This window comes from Tenrec ecaudatus, chromosome 2 (assembly GCF_050624435.1).
Source record: "Tenrec ecaudatus isolate mTenEca1 chromosome 2, mTenEca1.hap1, whole genome shotgun sequence".
Classification (NCBI taxonomy): Eukaryota; Metazoa; Chordata; class Mammalia; order Afrosoricida; family Tenrecidae; genus Tenrec; species Tenrec ecaudatus.
The window spans coordinates 223,464,626-223,485,419 of record NC_134531.1 but is presented as its reverse complement, the minus strand read 5'-3'; the positions used below and the strand labels follow the sequence as shown (position 1 = coordinate 223,485,419).

The following is a 20,794-nucleotide window of genomic DNA, read 5'->3' as shown; positions in this document are numbered from 1 at the left end:
CCAGAGAAAGCTCCTTGTACCGGGAGCTGCAAGATCCGGTTTCCGGTCGGGGCTCGGCCACTAATTAGCTTGGTGAGGGATCAGTTTAAGCTCCTTCCCATCCAGTGGATTCCAACGTCTAGCAGAACCGCCCCTGCGGGGCGCCAGGACTGCACAGCTTTACAGGAGTGGAAACCTCACCTTTCTCCCGGGAGTGGCTGTTAGTTTTTTCAAATTGCCCACCTCATGGTTAGCAGCCCAGCGCAGTGCTACGACACCACCAGGGCGCCTCGAGGAACCAAGAGAAGCTAATATTGACCAACAGCCTAGCTGGTGCAAACGGTTTAAGAGCTCAACTAGGAGTGGAAAGGTTGCAGTTCGAGCCCACCCACGCCTGGAGATCTGCTTCTGAACGGCCACAGACTTGAAAGCCCAGTGGAGCCGGCCTTCTCAGCCTCCGTGACGTCGCCAGGTGTCAGACCGGCTTGATGACAGCTGGCAGCAACACCATCCTGGGCGAGGAACTGCTTTAAATGTTCCTAATTTAAACTCTGTAAAGGCCCTGGGAGGGACCCCTGGTGGCCTAAAGGTGAGGAATTGATCTATAATGGCAAGGTCAGTCGTTCCACACCACCGGCCGCTCCTTGGGAGAAAGATGAGGCTTACTGCTTCCATAAAGAGGGGCAGTCTCAGAAACCCACAGGGGCAGTTCTACCTGCCCTGCACGGTCACTATGAGTGTTGTTGTTTTGAGTAGGTGTTACAAACAGAAGCCCCTTGGAAGTAAGTCCTGGAGCCCTATTTCTGCAATATCAGCCACTCGTGGGTTGCATTCAGATTGGTGCACAGCGTGAGAGTGCTTGCTTCCCCTCCGCCTCACCGCTGGAATTGCTTGTTCCAAACACAGGACGGAAGCCAATGGCAGCTCCTCCCACGGCTGTTCTTCTCGACAGTGTCTGCCGTCTTCACAGACGGAGAGTATAACGTGGAGCCAGCCCACACAGGACCCACAGCGCACTCCCCGGCAGCTGGATGCACCCTGGGACCCTGCTTCCCAAGAGCTCAATCCATGGGGGAGCTCCCCGCAGATCACCAGCCCCTCAGTCCCCACCCCCAGAGGATCTTGAGGACTTGGATAAAAGCCGAGTGGCTGTTCTCAATCTGAGGGTAGGGGCTGTTCTCAATCTGAGGGGAGAGGGGAAGGCGCCTTTAATTTATGGGATGTGTGGATGTGAGCAAGGTTACCAAGTTCAAGGCCGACATCACGAAGTCAGCCAGCAATGCCTGGTTGCTTCATCGTCCCAAGAGCAGCTTTAAAGTAAGTCAAGGGCACTGTCAGGTCTGGGCTCTGGTTTGATGAACTCCTCAGTGATTTACGTGGCTGCCCTTCCTGGCCCTAGTCAGCATCTCCTCTTTCCAGAGGCCGGCGTCATGTCCAGGCTCAGATCCCAGCTCTCACAGGAGTGAAATGCTGGAAATACATTCTCCCGCCTCTCGGCTCTGGTTGTGTGCCGGGAATGTGGGGCGCACCACACCCACACAGCCTTTTTCCCAGCCTAACTGTCCTCCAGCGATCGTGGGCAGACCTTGAACCTGGAGACCTCAGTGCCACTTCAATGACTACTCCGGAATTCGATTAGGACATCTCCCCCTGGGGGCCTCCCGGACAAGCCTGCTGGCTCCGGTGCTGCCAGCATGGCCAACAGGACCAATTCCTCGACCACCGACGGCAGCTATGAGTACTACCTGGACTACCTGGACCTCATGCCTGTGGATGAGCAGAAGCTGAAAGCCAACAAGCGTGAGTGCAGGCCTGAGGCCGCCGGCCGCTGGGCTTCTTCGCCATTCACCGCTTGCTGCTTGACCAACGGGCTCTGTGTGTGTGAAGTGAATTTCCCGGATCTATTAAGGGGGGTGTGTGCACGTGTGTGTAGTGTTTTCAGGCGCCGTCAAGTTGAGATTCTGCCTCCCAGCGGCTGTGTGTGAGAGCCCAGAGAGTCTACGTGGCTGGAATCTTTATGGGAGCAGATTGCTAGGGACCATCAGCCTTTCCCTTAGCAGATGAGCATGTAACCATTCATGCCATTAGGTCCCTTTAAAACAAAGTAACAAAATATGATCTTTCCAGTTACTCGGGCAGATAGCACCTTAGCTGAGGAAATGAGTATAAGAAACAAAACAAACACAAAACTTTGAACACTGGGTCTCCAGCAGCCACAAAAGGGCAATAGTTCAACTAGTAGCTAAAAGGTCAGAGGTTCTAACCCACCCAGGGAGCCTCAGAAGAAAGGCCTGGCAATCTGCTGCTGAAAGATCACAGTTTTGAGAACCCTGCGGAGCACAGTTGTATGAGGAAGCTTCAGAAATTTCGTGGAAAAATTCCATTATCTCCTCATTCTGATTTTCCATGAGCTTCCTGAAGCCCCCTCATACTTTCCACACCTGAGTGACTGGGAGTCGGAGCCAACTTCATAGCAATTGAGGAGCATGCCTTTGCCCAAAGTTCAGAACTTCGGGGCAAGTACTGACCTGGATGAAATGAACGTGCGCATTCAGGAAAGTCTTTCCAACTAAGATCCTGACTCAGCCTCAGAAACCCAGGTCCTCTTGTGTGCCCAGCACCCTGCTGAGCCACCGCCTGGACTCCAAAACCTCTCCCCGGCCCCTCTGAGAGTTGGTCATTTTAGATGCGTAGGGCCCACAGTCTGCATGGCCTGCCCTTCGAACCACAGCTTCCGGTTTTGGGAAACATGGCTTACGTTCTCAGTGTTGTGGGTAAAGCTTGGAAAGATGTTCTGTCTCGTGCATGGGAGCCCGAATTGGCGTCTGCAGCCTGTTGAACAGAGGAGGGAGGTGCAGGGAGAAGCTCCACAGCACCTGCCTCCCCAGGCTCTCTCCATTTAAAGGATCCCCAGGGAGCCCCCTTAGCAGGAGAGCCTGGCCCTAGAAGCTCTGGCAGCTTTGAGCTGCACCTCAGTTGCAGCAGACAGAAGGTGTTTGTGTTCGAATGAAGTTCAGCTCGTGGAAAGGAGCCCTACCCTTTGTACCACGGACGGGATCGTGTTTGGAAGCAGGGTCTTTGAAGATGTTTTTAGCTCTTCGATGTTGGAGGTCTTGGGCATCCTAGGGAGGGACCAGATACAGGGCACTCAGACTCCCTAAATGGCAAGGGTCTTTGACCACCACAGGGAGAGACCAGACCCTGGGCCCTGGGTCCCTGACACCTTGGATGTATATGGGGGTGGGGATCTTTGATGCTTTCAGGAAGAGGCAAATCAATGCCTTCTAGGCCCCCTAGCTGTTGGAGGTCTTAGACACCCACAAAGGGAAGCTAGGCTCTGGAAGCTAAGTCTTCAAAGCTAAGCAACAGCAAAACAGTCCTTTAGCAGTTGGCAGCCGTGAGTTGGCTTTCAGCGAGCAGACAGAAAGTACTTGTGGGAGATTAAATTGCATCTCATGAAATGATGCACTGAAACCCTAACCCTTTGCACCATGAATGGGATCTCGGTTGGAAATAGGGTCTTGGAAGATGTTTGTAGTTCAGTTTACCTGAGGCCCTATCTGGGTAAGGGAGGTCCTACTCCAAAATGACTGGAATCCTTACGGTATAGGAGGGTTCCAGTCTGACACTAGAAATGATTAGAAGCAATGACCTCAGGCGTAGCCAAACATCTCCACTGTTGCTTGTCAAGTAAAGGCTTTGGGCCCACGTTTGTTTTCAGAATTTGAGCTCAAAGAAATTTGCTCTAAGGAAATCTTCAATATACAACGCCAGCTATTTCCATCACTCGCTCTCTCTTTGCTTCCTTCACCACTGACTGCCTCACTTTCGCTTCTGTGATGACCAGCAAAAGGCAGTTCCAGGCAGGCTCTGGGAGGCTACCAAGGTGAGCACACGTCCAGGTGACGACCAGCAAAGTGCAGGTGTCTTAGTCTGGCTTTTCTAGAGTAGAACCAGTGAGACTTACGAACAAAAGATGGCTGTGTAAACAGACAGACTGAGGATGGATGGATAGATAGATAGATAGATAGATAGATAGATAGATAGATAGATAGATAGATAGACAGACAGATGGATAAATTGATTACAAGGACATGGCTCACACACTTGGGGCTAGCAAGTCCCAAATCCACAGGTCAGGTTGCAGGCTAGAGACCTCTGCTAGCTTACACCTCACAAGTGAGACTGCCACTCCACATGGAGTGTGATTCACAGGCTTCCTCCCCTGGCGAGGCTGGTGCTTCGTGAAACATCAGAATCCCTCAGCACTGCCAACAAGATGGAAAGGCCCTCACCCTGGCTCCGGAGGGGTGGAGGCCTCGTCTGCACTGACTGGTTACGTGTGTGCTTTCATCTGTCCCCCTTTCAGAGGCCAAGCTTAGGAAAAACACAACAGTAACAAGCATCAAGTGGATCCTGACTCTGGGGCCCACGCATGTGCCCAAGTAGAACTGGGTTCCAGAGCTTGTCTTCAGGGGCACCTGCGGGTGAGCTCTTCTTGGTTCGCAGTCGAGTGCTTGGCTGGCTGAGCCTCCCAGGGCTGCCTGCTCAGAAGGAAAGCAGCCCCTGATTTCAATCTGATGGTGGTGATACCTATTATTCCCCGGAGCTGTTCAAATGTGCTTTTCCCAGGAGCGGCGTGGTGGACTGACTTCCCCCGGGGAGTGCCTGGTGTTTACCTCGTGATCAATATGGCTTCTTCCCTTTCATTAGAGGACAGGAAGGATCTATCCAGCTCATATGGGCTGATGTGCTGCTCTGGCAGCTTCAACCACAGGCTGCCTGTTTCTCAGAGAGCTGGGAGGCCCAAGAGCAAACACACGCCACTGGCCAATCGCTTCTGAACGCCTTGTCGAGAATGCCTCATTCAGACTGAGCAAAGGCCCTACCGAGAACGCTTTTGTCTAGTTCGGGGTTGTCGATTTCAGTGACAACCGTAAAGATGCCATTGAACGGTCCTGGGTGTAGGACAGAAGCCATGGCAGTGGTTTTTAAGCAAAGTCCCCAGAATGTGTGCCTCTGAGCCAGTTCCCCATCCTGGCAGCCCCAGAGAGTGGGGCCAGGCCGGAAGGGTTCACTTCTGGGAGCTGCCTTCCGTGACCCAGGCAAACTCTATGGAATTATATATGTCTTTTGAGGATGGCTATGCTTTTGGGGAAATAGTCAAGAATCACCTAAAACAAATCAGGTGAAGTAAGTGAACGATTAAGCTGATGGATGACACCCGGGTGTCCAAAATGATCTATGACCTTCAAAAGTACCAAAATTGGTGTGTGCGTGTGTTGGGGGGGGTGTTATTACAAACTAGTCCTTGAAGAGAATTCCAAGACAATAAATCTTTAAATGAAAATGCTAGATTGATAAATGTATTAGGGGAAATTATGTAACACTGTGGTGGAGAAAGGGGCCCTCGTGGCATAGTGGGTTATGCATTGGCTGCTAACCAAAGGTCAGTGGTTTGAAACCATGAGCCACTCCTCAAGAGAAAGCCCGGGCTTTCTACTCCCATACAGAGGTACAGTCTGAAAGCCACAGGGCAGGTCTACTCTGTCTTACAGGATTGCCACGAATGGACTCCAGAGCAGTGACTTTGAATCTTGATGGTGGAGAAGAGTCTTTGGGTAGTGCAAATAGTGAAGCATTTGACTGTGGACTACTAGGTGGAAGGTTGCTGGTACGAATCCATCCAGTGGCATCTCAGAAGAAAGCACAATATGTGCCCTCCCCCAGCCCCCAGTCTAATTTGGAAAGGTTGCAGCCTTGAAAGGCTGAGAGGGCACAGTTTTATTCAGCACACACGGGTCACCCTGAGTCCGAGGTGACTCAACAGCAACTCATGACGATAACATGATGATGGAGTAAGGGTGGTCACGTTGAAAGTCACCCTTCATTTGGGTTTTTAAGTTCAGGTGTCTTTATTGATTCGATAAGGAACCCGGGCGACGATGAACCGAGGGCGAAAGCTTCCATGGCTTGAAACAAAAGTTGATTTCTCGCGCATGTAAAAAAGTCCACAGGCCTGGGGTGGTGGGTCTGCACCCTGAAATCCCCAGGAACTCGACTTCCTGCTAGCTCCTAGCCATTGCTGGGACTTGTCCCTTATTCTCATGTTCCAAGTCACGGTCCAGCCATTACACCGTGTCCCCACAACAGAAGGCAGACAAAGAAGGGACAAAGGGTGACTATCTCACTCACATCTAATTGGCCAGAGCCTTGTCACATGATCATACCAAACTGAAAGGAAAGCTGGGAAATGCAGTCTTTATCTCAGATAAACCATGGGCCCAGCTGAGTGGTACCAGTGGTGAAGGCACTGAAAGGTTGAGTGTTCAAGTCTACCCTGAGGCACCTCACACGAAAGCCTTGGTTATCTACTTGTGAAAATGCAGCCACTGGGAGCTCAATAGAGCACAGTTCTACTCTAATGTACAGCGGTCTCCATGAGTCAGAATCCATTTCATGGCAACTGGTTCTTCTTACTTTGGAAGCACAGGAGCAGACACTGAGATGGACAACTCGCAATCTGTACCACAACTACCTTTATTCACGTCTTATAACCACTTTAGTTTATTTATAAACCACTGAACAAGTGTGTTCATTCGGGCGGGCTAGAGAAACAAATTCATAAGCACCCTTATGTAAGAGAGAGATTTATATAAAGGGTAACTGTACATTAAGAAAACATCCCCCCCAAAAAATAAAAAAATAAAATATTCCAACCCAGTTAAGTCCAAGTCCATAAGTCTGATATTAGCCCATATGTCTGATACCAATCTATAAAGTCCTCTTCAGACTCACAAAACACATGCAATGACACCAAATGCAGGACGATCACAGGCCAGTGGGTAGAAAGTCTTTGGGTCCAGTGGCGTTGTAAGCATCTCAGCGCTGGCAGGGGTCTCTCTGTGGCTTCTCCAGCTTCCGAGGTCTGGTTGCATCAGGGTAGGTCCATGTGGCTTCCCCTCTTAGGACACTAGCGTAGTTCCATGTGTCTTGTCAGCTGCAACGTCTCCCAGGGAGTGGACTTGTCAGTAGAGTCTCCCAGGGAGTGAATTGAGAGAGATTCAGTGTCTTCCGCCTCCAAGAAGGAAGTACCAGATTTCCCAGAATTCTCAGGAGAGGGCCATGCCCACACAGAGGTCTCATTGGCTATCTCCAGATTGACGCGAGACTCCACCCCTACACTCTTAATCCTCAAACTGACACCAGATGAGGTAGGTTACTACCACAACAAGAAAGTGTCCCAGGCGTGTTACGCATGGTGTAGATCGTACTGTGTATCCTGGGCAAGCATTTGGCTTAACTGAAACATCGATCATTTGAACCCACCAGCCACTCTGAGGGACAAGATGAAGCAGGCTGCTTCGACAAAGATGGACAGCCTTGGGAAACCCATGGGGCGGTTCGATGATAGGTCAGACTTGACTTGAAGGCAGTGGGTTTTGCTGTTTATTTAACAACTGATAAGAGCTCAGGCATTTTCCTTAAACATTTCGTAGCTTGGGCGGCATAGTTCTTGTGTATCTGGGGTTTCCACTGTCATCCGTAACCTACGCAACCCAGAACTGCAGTCTATCCACTCCTTTGACTTCAGATTAGTATATGAGGTACAGGCCTTTGGTCGCAGATGTTGGTGTACTTCTTCCATGTGGACTTAGTTGACATATCACTTACATGGCTGCTTGTTTGAGAACAAGGCTTTAGAGACTATAACTCTTTACGGAAGTGGAAAGCCTCATCTTTCCCAGCATCTCTATATCACTGCCTCACAAACACTGCCCATGCCTTCCATTCTTTCGATTGTTCATTGGCTCGTTTATTTCTTGATACTTTCATCAAACATCCTCTGAGCTTCCTAAGAGCTCCGGTGCTGGCAGATGGTGACTCTGCTGACTCTGACTCATATTCACCTGCGTGAGGCAGGGCTGTCTAGAGAACAAAACCAGGGACATCCATATATGTCTAAGAGAGCACTTTATACCAAGCCATAATTTTAGATCAAGAAGGCACCCCCGCCCAGTTCAACTCGAGTCCAGAAGGCCGATGCTCGCTAGGGCCCTGTGCAGACTCAGGCAGCTGCAGGCGGAGGACACAGAAAGGTGATGGGGGGAGCAGGAAGATCAGAGGCCAGTGGGTACAGGTGAATGGGACACATGGCAGGCCCTGACAGCCCAGCAAGCAGGAGGGGCGAAGGGCCAGAGAAAGAGGAGGAAGCTTTCTGTCACCCCCCCCTCCCAGAAGGCATCCTTAGGCTGTGACCTGACCAACAGGCTAGTTCCACCCCAAGTTCACATGGGCCAAGTTGACATAAACCTTAACTGCTATATGGCCCCATGGAGGGTTTTTAAGACTGAAAATCTTTATAGGATGGGATAGCCTCATCTTTCTCCAGAGGAAAGACTGATGGGCTTGAACCAGTGACCTTGTGGTTCGCATCCGCCGCCTAACCACCAGGACCAGCAGGGTCCCTTCCGCAGTCATATCCCTTGCTAGCTGCTGGTTTCCACGGGCATCAGGCGACCACTAATTGCCATCTCCTCCTCCTGCAGATTCCATTGTCATTGCCTTCTGGGTGAGCCTGGCCCTCTTTGTGGTGCTTCTCTTCCTCATCTTGCTCTGCATGTCCTGGTCAGGCACCCCCCAGATGAGGTAAGTAGGAGGGGCGTGTGGGGCACTTGGCTGGCGAATTAGGGAGCAACAGCGCATTAATACAATGGAACATGACTTGGGTCAATCCATGCTACAGCATGGATGAACCTCAAGAACGTGAAGCTGAGGGAAAGGAAAGAGTCACAAAAGACAACATAGTGTGTCAGGGGAGCCAGCCCCTAACGAATCATCACGGGCCGGGCAGGCGCAATGGTACAGCGAGAATGGGTAAGGAGTACAGTAAAGTCATAGAGAATAAAAGAGATAGAAGAAAGTGAAATAAAGGAGTCAGACATATTTCATGGTAGCATGATCTCACCAGCCAGGACCACGCAGAGATTTATTACTAACCAAGGCTTATATATACCTTTTGGGGACATACAAGCCCCCTAATTACAGGTAAACATGAAACAAGAAGGGGAGGGATTAGGGGTACACATATGACAAGATGGGCAGATCCTGAATTCAGGAAGGCCACCTAACATTGGATGTCACTGAGCAGGTTTGATCCCTTCTCTGGCTCTCCATGGAAACTGCTATCCGTATGAGTAGGGTGTGAGCTCCACCTACAGTGGACCAGACAGTAGTCTGATGGCTGAATGCCTTCAGGGAGAACATCTCTAAGCATCTGACCTCCTGCCATGTGCTGGCAAACAGCCTCTGTTTGGCATGTCTTTGGGGGAGACAAAGCTGGGGAAAAGTCTTTTTATATCCCACAATAGTATGTGATCCCTTTGATATCAAATATCCAGAATAGGCACGCCTAAAGATGGGACTTTCTACTCCTGCTGAGTTACAGTCTCAGGAACTCACAGGAGCCAGTTCTACCCTGTCCTGGCAGAGCCCGCATCGACTTGGCAACAAGTTTACTTTTGGGTATTGAGACACACAGCAAATTAGTGGGTACCTAGGGCTAGGGCAAGGAGCTCTGGAGTTACATGTTGCGCTACTAAGCACAAGGTTGGCAGTTCAAACCCACCAGCTGTGTGTTAGGCTGTGTTGTCTAGAGGAATAAATCCAGTGAGACACATATAAGCAAGAGCCTTAGATCTTAAGAAGTAACCTTCTATCAAGACGGTAACCCAGCTTAATCCAACTCAAATCCATAAGTCTGATGGTAGCTGGGGCCCTCTTCAGACTCCCGCAGCTGCAGGCCAATGGTGCAGAAGGATACAGTGGGATGCAGGAAGGCCGGGGGCCAGTGGGTACAGTTGAGTGAATCCACCACTGGCAGAAACATGTCAGGGCACATGGGCTATCCAGGAGGCAGGCAGAGCCCCAGCAAGCAGGAAGGTGGAGGGGCAGAGAGGGAAGTTCCCAGGTTCTCCCTTATAAAAAAAAAGTCACATCAGGAGGCCCAAGGAGGCCTCATCAGGCTGTGGCCTGATTGACAGGTGGAACTCTGCCCCTAGTCAAGAGTGTTGACATAATGTCTAACGACCACACACTGCTCTGAGGGAGAAAGAAGAAGATGTCTGCCCCTATAAAGACTTACAGTCTTGGAAACCCACAGGGCCATTCTCCTCTGTCCTGTAGAGTAACAATGAGTCGGAATCCACTCGGTGGCAGTGAGTTTTTGGAGGATGCGGCAAAGGAGCTCTGGGGATGTAGTGAGTTATGTGTTGGGTTGCTAGCCACAAGGTCGGAGGTTCAAACACATCAACTGGAGAAAAGGAGACTTTCTGCTCCCATGGGTTGGCAACCTCGGGACCCAACAGTTCTACTCTCTCCTGTCGTGTTGCCATGTCTGCATCGACCTGATGCAGGAGAGTTTGGTTTTTCTTGGTTTGGGCTGGGGAGAGGGTAGGGGTATGGAGTGGGGAATGACTGCTAATGGGTACAAGGTTTCCACTTGGGGGTGATGAAGAGTCTCAAAAGTTAGACTGTGTGCACAACCCTGGGGTTATATGGGTAGTCATTGGCTCACAATGTATTCCAGTTACAATGAACCAAAGTTATGATCATCTTTTTAAACACATCATTATTACAATGTGCCACACACAACGCTGAAGCACCTCATTTGCTGACGTTCGTACGTAATATTTCCAATCCTAAAAGAATTTGTAGGCACTGATAATAAAAAGCAGTAATATCAAAAACTGAAGGGGAAAAAAAAAGATACGTTTTTGTTAAGACAGATCAACTTAGCTTAGAACTGACGTATGAGGGATTAATTAGAATGGAACCCTGTTAACTTGGGAACTACCTGTATTCCTGAACCCCTAAGTGTGCCCTTTAAAGGGGTGAGCTTGGCGGCATGGAAATTATATCTCAATAAAGTCATTGAAGAAAATCAGGCCCAAGTGGTCACCTGTGTTAATTAAGGAAATAAGGCCTATCTTTGGCATGTGTGGCCACGGTCTGTTCGTGAATGCTACTGGCTGCTGAGCCTGGGTCCCGTGAGCATGAGGAGTCCCTGGGGCACAAGTGTTTAGTGCTCAGGTGCTGCCTGAAGGTCACCTCAGAAGAAAGGCCTGGCCATATCCTTCCCCAACACTCAGCTACTGAACACAGCCCTATAGAGCGGGCGAGGAGCAACACAGGGAAGCGGGCGGAGGCTGCCGTTCATTCCCCCGACAACGAACCCTCTGAACAAGGAAAACAAGCCCAGACTAAGATCTCAGAACTCCAGGCGGCAGGCAGGGGGTCGGAGAACGGAGTGGAGGTCTGGAGCAGGGACCAGCACAGCCCAGAAGCTGGGAGAACCTACCTGCTCACATCGGGACTGCTCACTCACCTTAGGGTAGAACCCTGCCCAGGAACCAGAGAGAAGGACTTACCTGAGGTACCTGCAGCCTGGTCTTCTTGAGGCAGCACACGTGGGCCATGGAGCTTGCAGGTCAAGCAATTAGGAGGGACCCTGATGCCGCGCAATTTCACTGAGGTCTGAGACTGATGGGCACTGGGATCGAGAGGGACAGGGGCAACTAGGCAAGGGGACTACTCTCTACAGACAGGGCACCCCAGAGAACCCTTTGTCTCCCTGCCCACAGGGGACCCCGCGGGAAGAACCTAAGCAAGACAACTGCAAGGGAAAGGCACGGTCCCACCTGCACCGCACAACCCGCTAAGCCCCATGTGGAGTGGTTACACACTGGGCTGCAATCCTCGAGGTGGGCAGTTCAAAACCACCAGGTGCACAGGGGAGAAAGATGGGGCTTTCTACTTTCAGAAAGTTACTCTCAGTAACCTGCAGGGGCAGTTCGACTCTGTTCTGTAAGGTTGGTGTGAGTCAGTGTTAACTCACATGAGATGTTAGTAGTACCCAGAATCATTGCTGGGGTAGAGGGAAACAACTGAGGATATGAGTGCCCTCTAGTGGCTCTTGGGAGAAGATCCCAAGCCCATTGCCTCTGGTGGAGTTGGACTCAGCGCTACGCTGTGGGTTTCCCTAGGTGGCGAAGGTTTGCAGCAGCAGGCGCTGTACCTTTCTCCCAGGAAGTAGAGGCTGTGTGCAGTCCTCAGCCTTTCAGTTCACAGTTGGGGACCAGGCCGCTGCACCGCCCAGGTATCCTATCAGGAGCATTTCCCACAAAAACCAAAGAAAAAAGGGGAAAGAGAGGTAAATGGTCCAAGTTAAGCAAAAAATGTTAAGGCACAAAAAAATCACAAGGAAAGAAGGACTACTCAAAAGCAAACTATGAAGAAGACAGTTGTTCCTATGGACCCTGAAGAACAGAAAGTATTAAACAATTTCAGACGATGGGGCTGTCCCTGGTTGAATTGTGCCTCTCAAAAATATGTAACTTGGCTGAGCAGGAGTCTCCGTGATTTGGCAGTTATGCAATGATGTTGAAGGGAATGAGGGTGGGACCCAGCACCCAAATCCAATCACAGCTCTGACTTGATAAGGGGAGTTTCCGTGGGCTGTGACCGACATCATCTTCTATCGTACAAGTGATGAGGAGAGAGAAGGAAGCAGCAGCGAAGGGTGCCTGACTCCCACCAAAAAACAAGAGTCAGGAGTAGAAGGTGTCCTTTGGATCCAGGGTCCCTACAAAGGGAACCTCCTAGACCCAAGGGAATATTGATGCCAAGCAAACGGCAATCTCCAAGTATTGTCAGGCCCAAAGAGGCTGAAAGAAGATGAAGACCTTCCACTAGCGGCAACAAGAAAGAAAGCCTTCCTGGGAAGCTTTCTGAATTTGGACTCCCAGCATCCCAAGCTGTGAGAGAATGGGTTTCTGTTTGTCAAGCCATCCACTTGTGGCACTCCTGTTATAATTCACTCTAGGAAACCCGCAGTGACTGCCATTAAGTCTATGCTGACCCGTCCCAACAGGGTAGAACTGCCCCTGTGGGTTTCCAAGACTGTAACTCTTTACGGGAGTAGAAAACCTTCCTCTTTCTCTCTGTTAAACAGCACTAAATAAATAGACAAGTATAAACATGTTTAAAGACAGCTAAAAAACACCATAACTCCAAATCCAGCATCTATAAGAATTAACAAATAAAACTAAGAAGAAACAGGAGGCAAATGTAGGCCCACAATGAGAGACTCAACAAGGGAACGGAAACACGGAACGAGACAAAGAAGCCAAGAGAACCGCTCACTCACTCACTCACTCACTCACTCACTCACAACCCACTCACTCTCTCACCTCACTCACCCACTCCTCATCATCACTCACTCATCCAATCACTCACTCCACCAACTCACTCACTCACTCACCCACTCACTCACTCACCTCACTCACTCACTCACCACTCACTCACTCACTCACTCACTCACTCACCCTCCCACCCACTCCACTCACTCACTCACTCACTCACTCCACCCACTCACTCCACTCACTCACTCACCACTCACTCACCCACTCCTCACTCACCCACTCACTCACTCACTCACTCACCCACCCACCCACTCCACTCACTCACTCACTCACTCACTCCACCCACTCACTCCACTCACTCACCCACTCACTCACTCACTCACTCACTCACTCACCCACTCACTCACTCACTCACTCCACTCACTCACTCACTCACTCATCCACTCACTCACTCACTCACCCACTCACTCCACTCACTCACTCACTCACTCCACTCACTCACTCACTCACTCCACTCACTCACTCACCCACCCACCACCCACTCACCACTCACTCCACTCACTCACTCACTCACTCCACTCACTCACTCACCACCCACTCACTCACTCTCTCTCCACTCACTCACTCACTCACTCACCCACTCACTCACTCACTCACTCACTCCACCCACTCACTCACTCACTCACTCACTCCACTCACTCACTCACTCACTCACCCACTCACTCCACTCACCCACTCACTCCACTCACTCCACTCCCTCACTCACTCACTCCACTCACTCACTCACCCACCCACCCACTCACTCACTCACTCCACTCACTCACTCACCCACCCACTCACTCACTCACTCACTCACTCCAATCACTCACTCACCCACTCACTCACTCCACTCACTCACTCACCCACCCACCCACTCACTCACTCACTCCACTCACTCACTCACTCACCCACCCACCCACTCACTCACTCACTCCAATCACTCACTCACCCACTCCACTCACTCACTCACTCACCCACCCACTCACTGCCATGCAGTTGATCCTGACTCACAGCGACCTTACAGGACAGGGTAGAACCGCCCTTCTGAGTTTCCAAGATGGTCACTCTTTACAGGAGTACAGAAAAAAGGAAGCCTCCTCTCCCTCAAAGTGGCTGGTGGCTTCAAACTGCCAATCTTGCAGACATCAGTCAAACCTGTCGCCACTATGCCACCAGGGCTCCTTCAGAGAACAGCTGGAACTGCAAAATTAGGCAACAATAGTCAAACTGATAGAAGACGAAATAAATAAGCTAGGAGACAAAATAATTGACTTGATCAATTCTTAAGAATTACAGGAGCGGTCCTGGTGGCGTAGTGGTTACAAGTTGAGTTGTGATTCACAAGGTGGGCAGTTCAAAATCTCCAGCAGCTCCAGGGCTTTCTACTCTTGTGAAGACTCACGGGGGCAGTTCTGCCCTGCCCTAGAGAGTCTCTGAGTCAGTACTGGCTCAATGGCAGTGGCAGCGAAGAGAGACTGAGAAACAAAAGTGAGCAAATCCAAATGGAAATAAGGGATTCAGTGAAGAGATCTCTGAGTTCCATGAAGAAATCCAGAGCACCGCGGCCAGAACAAATGCATGGAAACAATTCTCCAAGAGACCATCAGAAACACATCTCCAGACCCGAACAGAGAGCTAAGCCTGCAAATCCAGGAAGCAACATAAACTCCAGTTTTAAGAAACACAAAGGATCCACATGCATCACGTCCTAATAACATTCCCGAACACCAAAGGCAAGGCAAGAAGTCTGAAAGCAGCATGAGAAAAATCCAGCCCAGCACACCAACGGTCCTTCCTAGGAAAGGCTGCGTTTCCCCCCACCCACAGAAACCCTGGAAGCCAGGACAACGGCATGGCATACATAAAACATCAAGTGAAAACACCCGCCAACCAAGAATTTGTTCACAAAGCTGTCATATAAAAAGGGGGAGAAATCAAGACATTCCCAAATAAGCAGTAGCTCTGGGGATTTCCCACTGGCAGGCCCGCTTTTCAAATGTTACTCAGGAATACTCCAAATGAAAGGGCTCTCACTCAACTCAAACACACTGTCATCAGGTCCAGGTGGATGCACGCGACCCTGTAAAGCCCAGAACGTAGCTGTGGGTTTCTGAGACAGCAGCACCATGGAAGGAGAAAGCCTCATCTTTCTCCTGCAGGGCCGCTGGTGGCTTTGAATCGCTGACCTTTCTTTTGGCAGCACAGTGCATAGCCCACTATGTTGCCAGAACATTAAATACATATTCATGTCTCTATCTGGGGGGAAATTTTAAAAAACATCAAGAATGATCTCAAAGAATATATATAACAATGCAGGCAATCATAAAGACCAAATACATGGTATTCCCAGGGATTAAACCCAAAAATTAAATGCCGAAAATAATACACCAAATTCGTAAGAAATAATTACAATGTAATTTACTGAATATGGAATGTCTACTGATTTCAATGGAGGCTGAGATGTAGTCAATTAATAAGGTCCTTCTAGGCCGAATTCCTTATGTGATGCGTGATCAATTCTGACTCAGCCTGTGGTACAATCCCATTTTGGAGGGACTTCTCTGCTAATGGGTAGGATTAAGATGGGATTAGGTCTCAACCTTCGTTCTTCAGAGCCGTTGCTGTCGTGAGGTGCCTGCCAGCGAGTCAGCTACACACAACCCACAGCGACCCTACCGTGCACAACAGAAGGAAGCACCGCCTGCCCAGCGCCATCCTCACAATCGTCTAGTCGAGGGCCTTCCTTTCTCGGCTGCTCCTTTCCTGTACCAAGCACCATGTACTTCTCCCGGGCCTGGTCCCGTAACACGTCCAAAGTATAAAAGACGAAGTCTCACCATCCTTGTTCTCATCCGACCTCTAAGGAGCACTCTGGCCATGCGTCTTCCAAGACAGATCTGTGTGTCCTTTGAGCCGTCCACGGTCCTGTCGCTATTCTTCTCCAGCACCCCAATTCAAATGCATCAGCTCTTCGGTCCTCATTCTGCAACGTCCACCTTCAGAGGTAGGTATCACAAAACCAGTTTAAGCAGCTGGCACCTTTGCGTTGGACTTCGGCTGCAGAGACAGGAAGTACATGTGATTGGTTGCATTGCATCATGAAAAGAATGCCTCCCTTCAGGATCATAGGTTCTGGATGATGTGCCACTTCCCGAAAGGGTTTAATGGCGACCATTTCTTTTTGGTGCAGTGAACGTCCCATCTTCTCTGGGTGCTTTCTGCATCATTCACTATTTTGCCCATAAAATCCTTCAATATCATAACCCCACCTTTACTTCTTTTTTACTTCTTTCAGCTTGAGAAATGCTGAGCATGCTCCTCCTTTTTAGTTTCTGACTTCGGGTCTTTGCACATCTAATTATAGTATTTTATTTTGCCTCCTCGAGCCACCCTTTGAACACTTTACCTCGTGTCTTCCTTTTGCTCTCGCTTCCCCACACTCGAGTCCACCACCGGCCTGTCCGTGTGCTGCACTGTGCTGGCTGTGTGTTGCTGGGATGCTGGAAGCTGTCACAGGCATCGCAACCACCCGCAGGACCACCCAGAGTCAACAGTGCAAACAATATATTGGAAGCACCCAAATACTATGGACTGGGAAGAGGACAAACAGATCTGTCTCAGAAAAAGTACAGTCGGAGTGCGTCTTACAGAAGGGGATGGCAGCACTTCATTTCAGACTCCGGACATCTTGCCAGGAGGAGGCTCATCCCGGAAGGGCATCATTCTTGGAAGAGAGGCAGCGAGGTGGACTGACACAGTGGCTGCAACAATGGGCTCCAGCACAGGAACAGCCGTGGGGGGTGGGGTGGGGGCGCAGGACTGAGCAGTGCTGCACTCTGTACATGGGGTTACTGTGCGTCAGAACTGCCTGGATAGCACTGAACAGCAGCATTTAAGAGTAAGTTCTACAGTCTCTTTGGACGTGCATTTTAGTTTTCTTTCCTTCTACTTTTTAAAAATTCAAAACCATTTATCAGGAGTCAATACAGTTAGGAAGTAGCAACGAACATAATTTCAAAGTTGGGTTCACCACCACATGAGGTACTGTATGAAAGGGTCGCGGCATGGGGAAGGTTGAGAGCCACTGGCGGAAGAGGTCCAGTTCATGATTAAAAAGTCATGATTAAAAGTCTACGAAAAGACTTCTGCACACTGGCCACCCTGTGGCCTGGCAATGACCCTCCCTGGGTTTTCCCCACGGTGCCGTGCCCGCGCTCCTGGTACAGCTCTGGCAGGTTTCTGACTCCTCCTCCTGGTGTGCTCTGTCCACAGGAGCAGTCCCCAGAGCCACCCGGCACGCTCGTGGAGCCAGTTCTTCTACCTCCCCTTCTGCGTCCGAAGGCAGCCAATGCACATGGGGCCCCAGGGGGCCTCAACGGTGCACAGCTCCAAGGAGGAGCCAGGAAGCAGAGGGTCAGACCCCAAGGACCCACTGCCTCCAGAGAGCCCCTCCACCACAGGCCCTGCACCCTCCCAGCTCCTGCCTGCGCCCCGCTGGGAACTGGGCCCTGATGAAGACCACCAGGGCATCAGCTAACAGCAGCAAGAGCCTCTCTCTGAACCGACACCAGTAGACGCCGGCCGCGGCGAGGGACCTGGTGACGCAGGACCGCCTGGACACACCTTGCCTACGTAAAGCCCATTTACATGTAGCAGGAGTGCAACCAAGTGCGGCTCTGCCAGGAAGCAAAGCATGTGCCGTGAGCCAAAGCCTGTCAAACGCCTCTGGCGTAGCAAAGCAGCCCCATCGGCAGCTGCTTCTATTTGGCACAATTATCTTGCTCACTTACCTGAGGATGTTCGCTTTGGGAAATAGCAGGACAATAGAGTCTGTAAGAATTAAGTTTTTAAAAAAGGAAAACGTTGCTGACTCGTGTTTACTGTGGGTGCCAAAGGTGAAGCCCCGGCTGCTCCCTGCAGCGATGGGGCTCAGTCCACTTGTACTTGCTGTTAGGTGCCTTTGAGTCAGCCCCGGCTCATAGCGACCCTATGCACCATAGAACAGAACACTGCCCAGTCCTGCACCACCCTCGCAACTGTCCTGAGCCCATGTTGAGTCACGGTGTCCACCCACCTGCCTGAGGGCCTTACTCTTTCCCCGCCCCTGAGGGGCCTTGAGAAAGGCCTGGTGCTCGGCTCCTGAAGATCAGAGGGGAAACTCCTGAAAGCACAGCTCGGCTCTGACCCACATGGGGCTACCACGCGCAGCAACCAGCTCAAAAGCACGTAGTTTGACTCTTTACTAAGCCACATTATTATGCCTGCAGTATGGGGCTTTTCTTTGGGGGCAGGGCAGGGGAACACATGATTCTTACCTTGTTTATTCAGGCAAGAGCTATGTGAAAGCAGACACTCTTGCCTGGGTTAAAAACTGATCACTTCAGAAAACAAAACAGGTAGAAGTCTAACTGCTGAAGGAATGCGCAACTCCGCGCCTTTCCGGAGACACACAGGGAATGCCGCTGGTGCCTTCGAGCAGGACGGTGTCTGTGGAGCAGACCCTGGGGCTTAGGGGCACAGGGGTTTCAAGCAAACCCGTAGAAAGACTGCACAGAGCCCATCCACCAGCACGCTCACCTGCTGACCAAAATGGTGGGGGTTCGAGATTTGGCCCTCTGTCCCCAGGAGGCCCTATGGGGCAGCACTGCTGCCATCCAGGTGGCCATGAGTCAGAGTCAAAGCAACAACCCCCCAAAAATTAGGAAAGCAGTCCCCGACACTGCTGTTTTCACCTGGTCCAGCTTACCTGCTTGCGTTAACTACTTATATCTGCTCTGGGAATGGTAGGAAGGTAAAACGTACAGGAATTCGGATCGTTTGAGAAAATGCATTCCTTCGCCTGGAGCACGGGTTCTCTAGAGAAGCCAGACCGGTCGCACTGGTATGTGCGGGTACACAGAAACCCCTTTTTACCAAGGAAAGGCTTCTGCATTGCGGACGTGGCCACTTCCCGCCTAGGTCCAGTCCGTGGGTCAGACGTAAGCGGAAAGCTTCTCCTGACTCCGGTAGCTGCAGGGGCTGATGACTTCCAGGTTACTCCAGGGCAATGGTTTCGAGGGTTCATCCAGCCTTAAAGGCCTCAGAAAAACCTGGATCCCATATTGTCAGGTCCTATTCTGTATTGCACTTTTTAAAATTAGGATTATTCTATGAGAATCTTTGACGGTAGACGGGCACCATTTAGTTCTCCGAGTCTTAGTTGGTCCTACCCCCCTTTCCACTCTCCCTGCTGGGGCTCCGTGAGCAGGTTACATGCTGTAACTTGGGCGGTCATTTGCAAGCTCTTAAGACCACAAGAATTATACCAAAAACTAAGACGTAGAAACTTTGATCAGAATCCATAAATGCTGAGTTTACCAGGCCAATCTGCACCTACTTGGGAGCAGCCAGGGGCAAGTCTGCAAACTCTGAGCATGAAAGGCGTCTGACAAAAAAAAGAAATGCGTCTGACATTTGTCGGCAACCATACCAATTAACATATGAACCTTTAAAAGTCAAACCCTGACCTGTCAGATTCAGGTTTCTGTGGAATAAAAGTAGCTTGTTAACATCATTAGGGCAAAACACACAATATTTTACAAAAATAGATATTTATTTATAAGGAGTTATGAAATTCACAATCCCTCCCTTTGAAACACAGCTTTAAAAAATACAGACGGGTTGAATCATCTTTCCACGTTGAGAATTTAGTGTAAAACCCTTTTACTTAGCCTAACAGACAAGGTGGACAGGACCCTACGCCTCTGCTCAAAGCTTTCTCTGTGCCTTCCTTCCTCGAGAAGCATGGACTTAATCCAACATCTCCCTTCAGGCTCCAGGGATGACATGTTGACCGTTGCTTTTAATATCTGACACTTTGGTTTTAATAGCCATGGTCCCTTTAGCACTCAGATACCGTACTTCACGAGGACACCCCCAGGCCATGTGACGTCCCTGCAGCCCCAGTGCCTCACACTGACCGTTCCACACACAGCCCCCAAGTTTCTTACTGAGAGGCCAACAGAACGTCCTCTCCGCTCTCCTGTCGGCACCTTAGAGCACCGTGTCTGTCCTCGCACGGGCCTCCATGCGCATCCCGGCTGCACCAAGCCCTAGAGCCGGGAGCTCGTGGTGCCACCAGGGTGGACTTCGGGCGTCTGGGAAGAGGCCAGGATGTCCTTGCAGAGTACGTGGATGGCGGCCTCTGGGGCCCGGCGTTCATCACCACCTGGTGCTTCCTCGGTGGCTTCAAGGATCATCTGGGCATGGGCCAAGAGGGTGTGGGGCTGCGGGGCTCCCAGCCAGAGGTCCTTGACATACAGCGACACCAGGAATGCAGCAGCCGCTAGGGAGAGGCAGGGAGCATGGCCATGAGGAGGGGAAACACCCCGCCCCGCAGCCCGCACCCAAGTGAGGATGTGGACAAAACGTTCACTGCGCCCCCGCTTCACGGACTCTGATCCCTCAGCGGCCCTGAAAGGAGGTACCATGGGCAAGGAGACACAATCCTTGGGTGCAGCCCCAAGTCACCCCTGCGCTGGGCGCCATCAGCTGCCCTGGTGCTCCTTCAGAGCGCTTTAGTGCTCTTGGGAGCC

General features: G+C 50.8%; 2 protein-coding genes across 2 annotated transcripts in view; one reads left to right on the top strand and one right to left on the bottom strand.

Moving 5' to 3' along the window:
- The first annotated feature begins 1,673 nt into the window (after positions 1–1,673).
- MRAP (melanocortin 2 receptor accessory protein) lies at positions 1,674–17,757 on the top strand. The gene is made up of 3 exons (XM_075542924.1): positions 1,674–1,779; positions 8,529–8,628; positions 17,493–17,757. Exons 1-3 carry the CDS (start codon positions 1,674–1,676, stop codon positions 17,755–17,757), a joined length of 471 nt encoding a protein of 156 aa, XP_075399039.1.
- A 2,066-nt stretch (positions 17,758–19,823) lies between these two features.
- Positions 19,824–20,794, bottom strand: part of URB1 (URB1 ribosome biogenesis factor) — a 77,378-nt gene continuing 76,407 nt past the window's right edge. Inside the window, exon 39 of the mRNA XM_075542372.1 lies at positions 19,824–20,544. Within this exon, the coding sequence (XP_075398487.1) occupies positions 20,312–20,544 (233 nt within the window). The 3' untranslated portion in view covers positions 19,824–20,311. The remainder of the gene's footprint in view (positions 20,545–20,794) is intronic.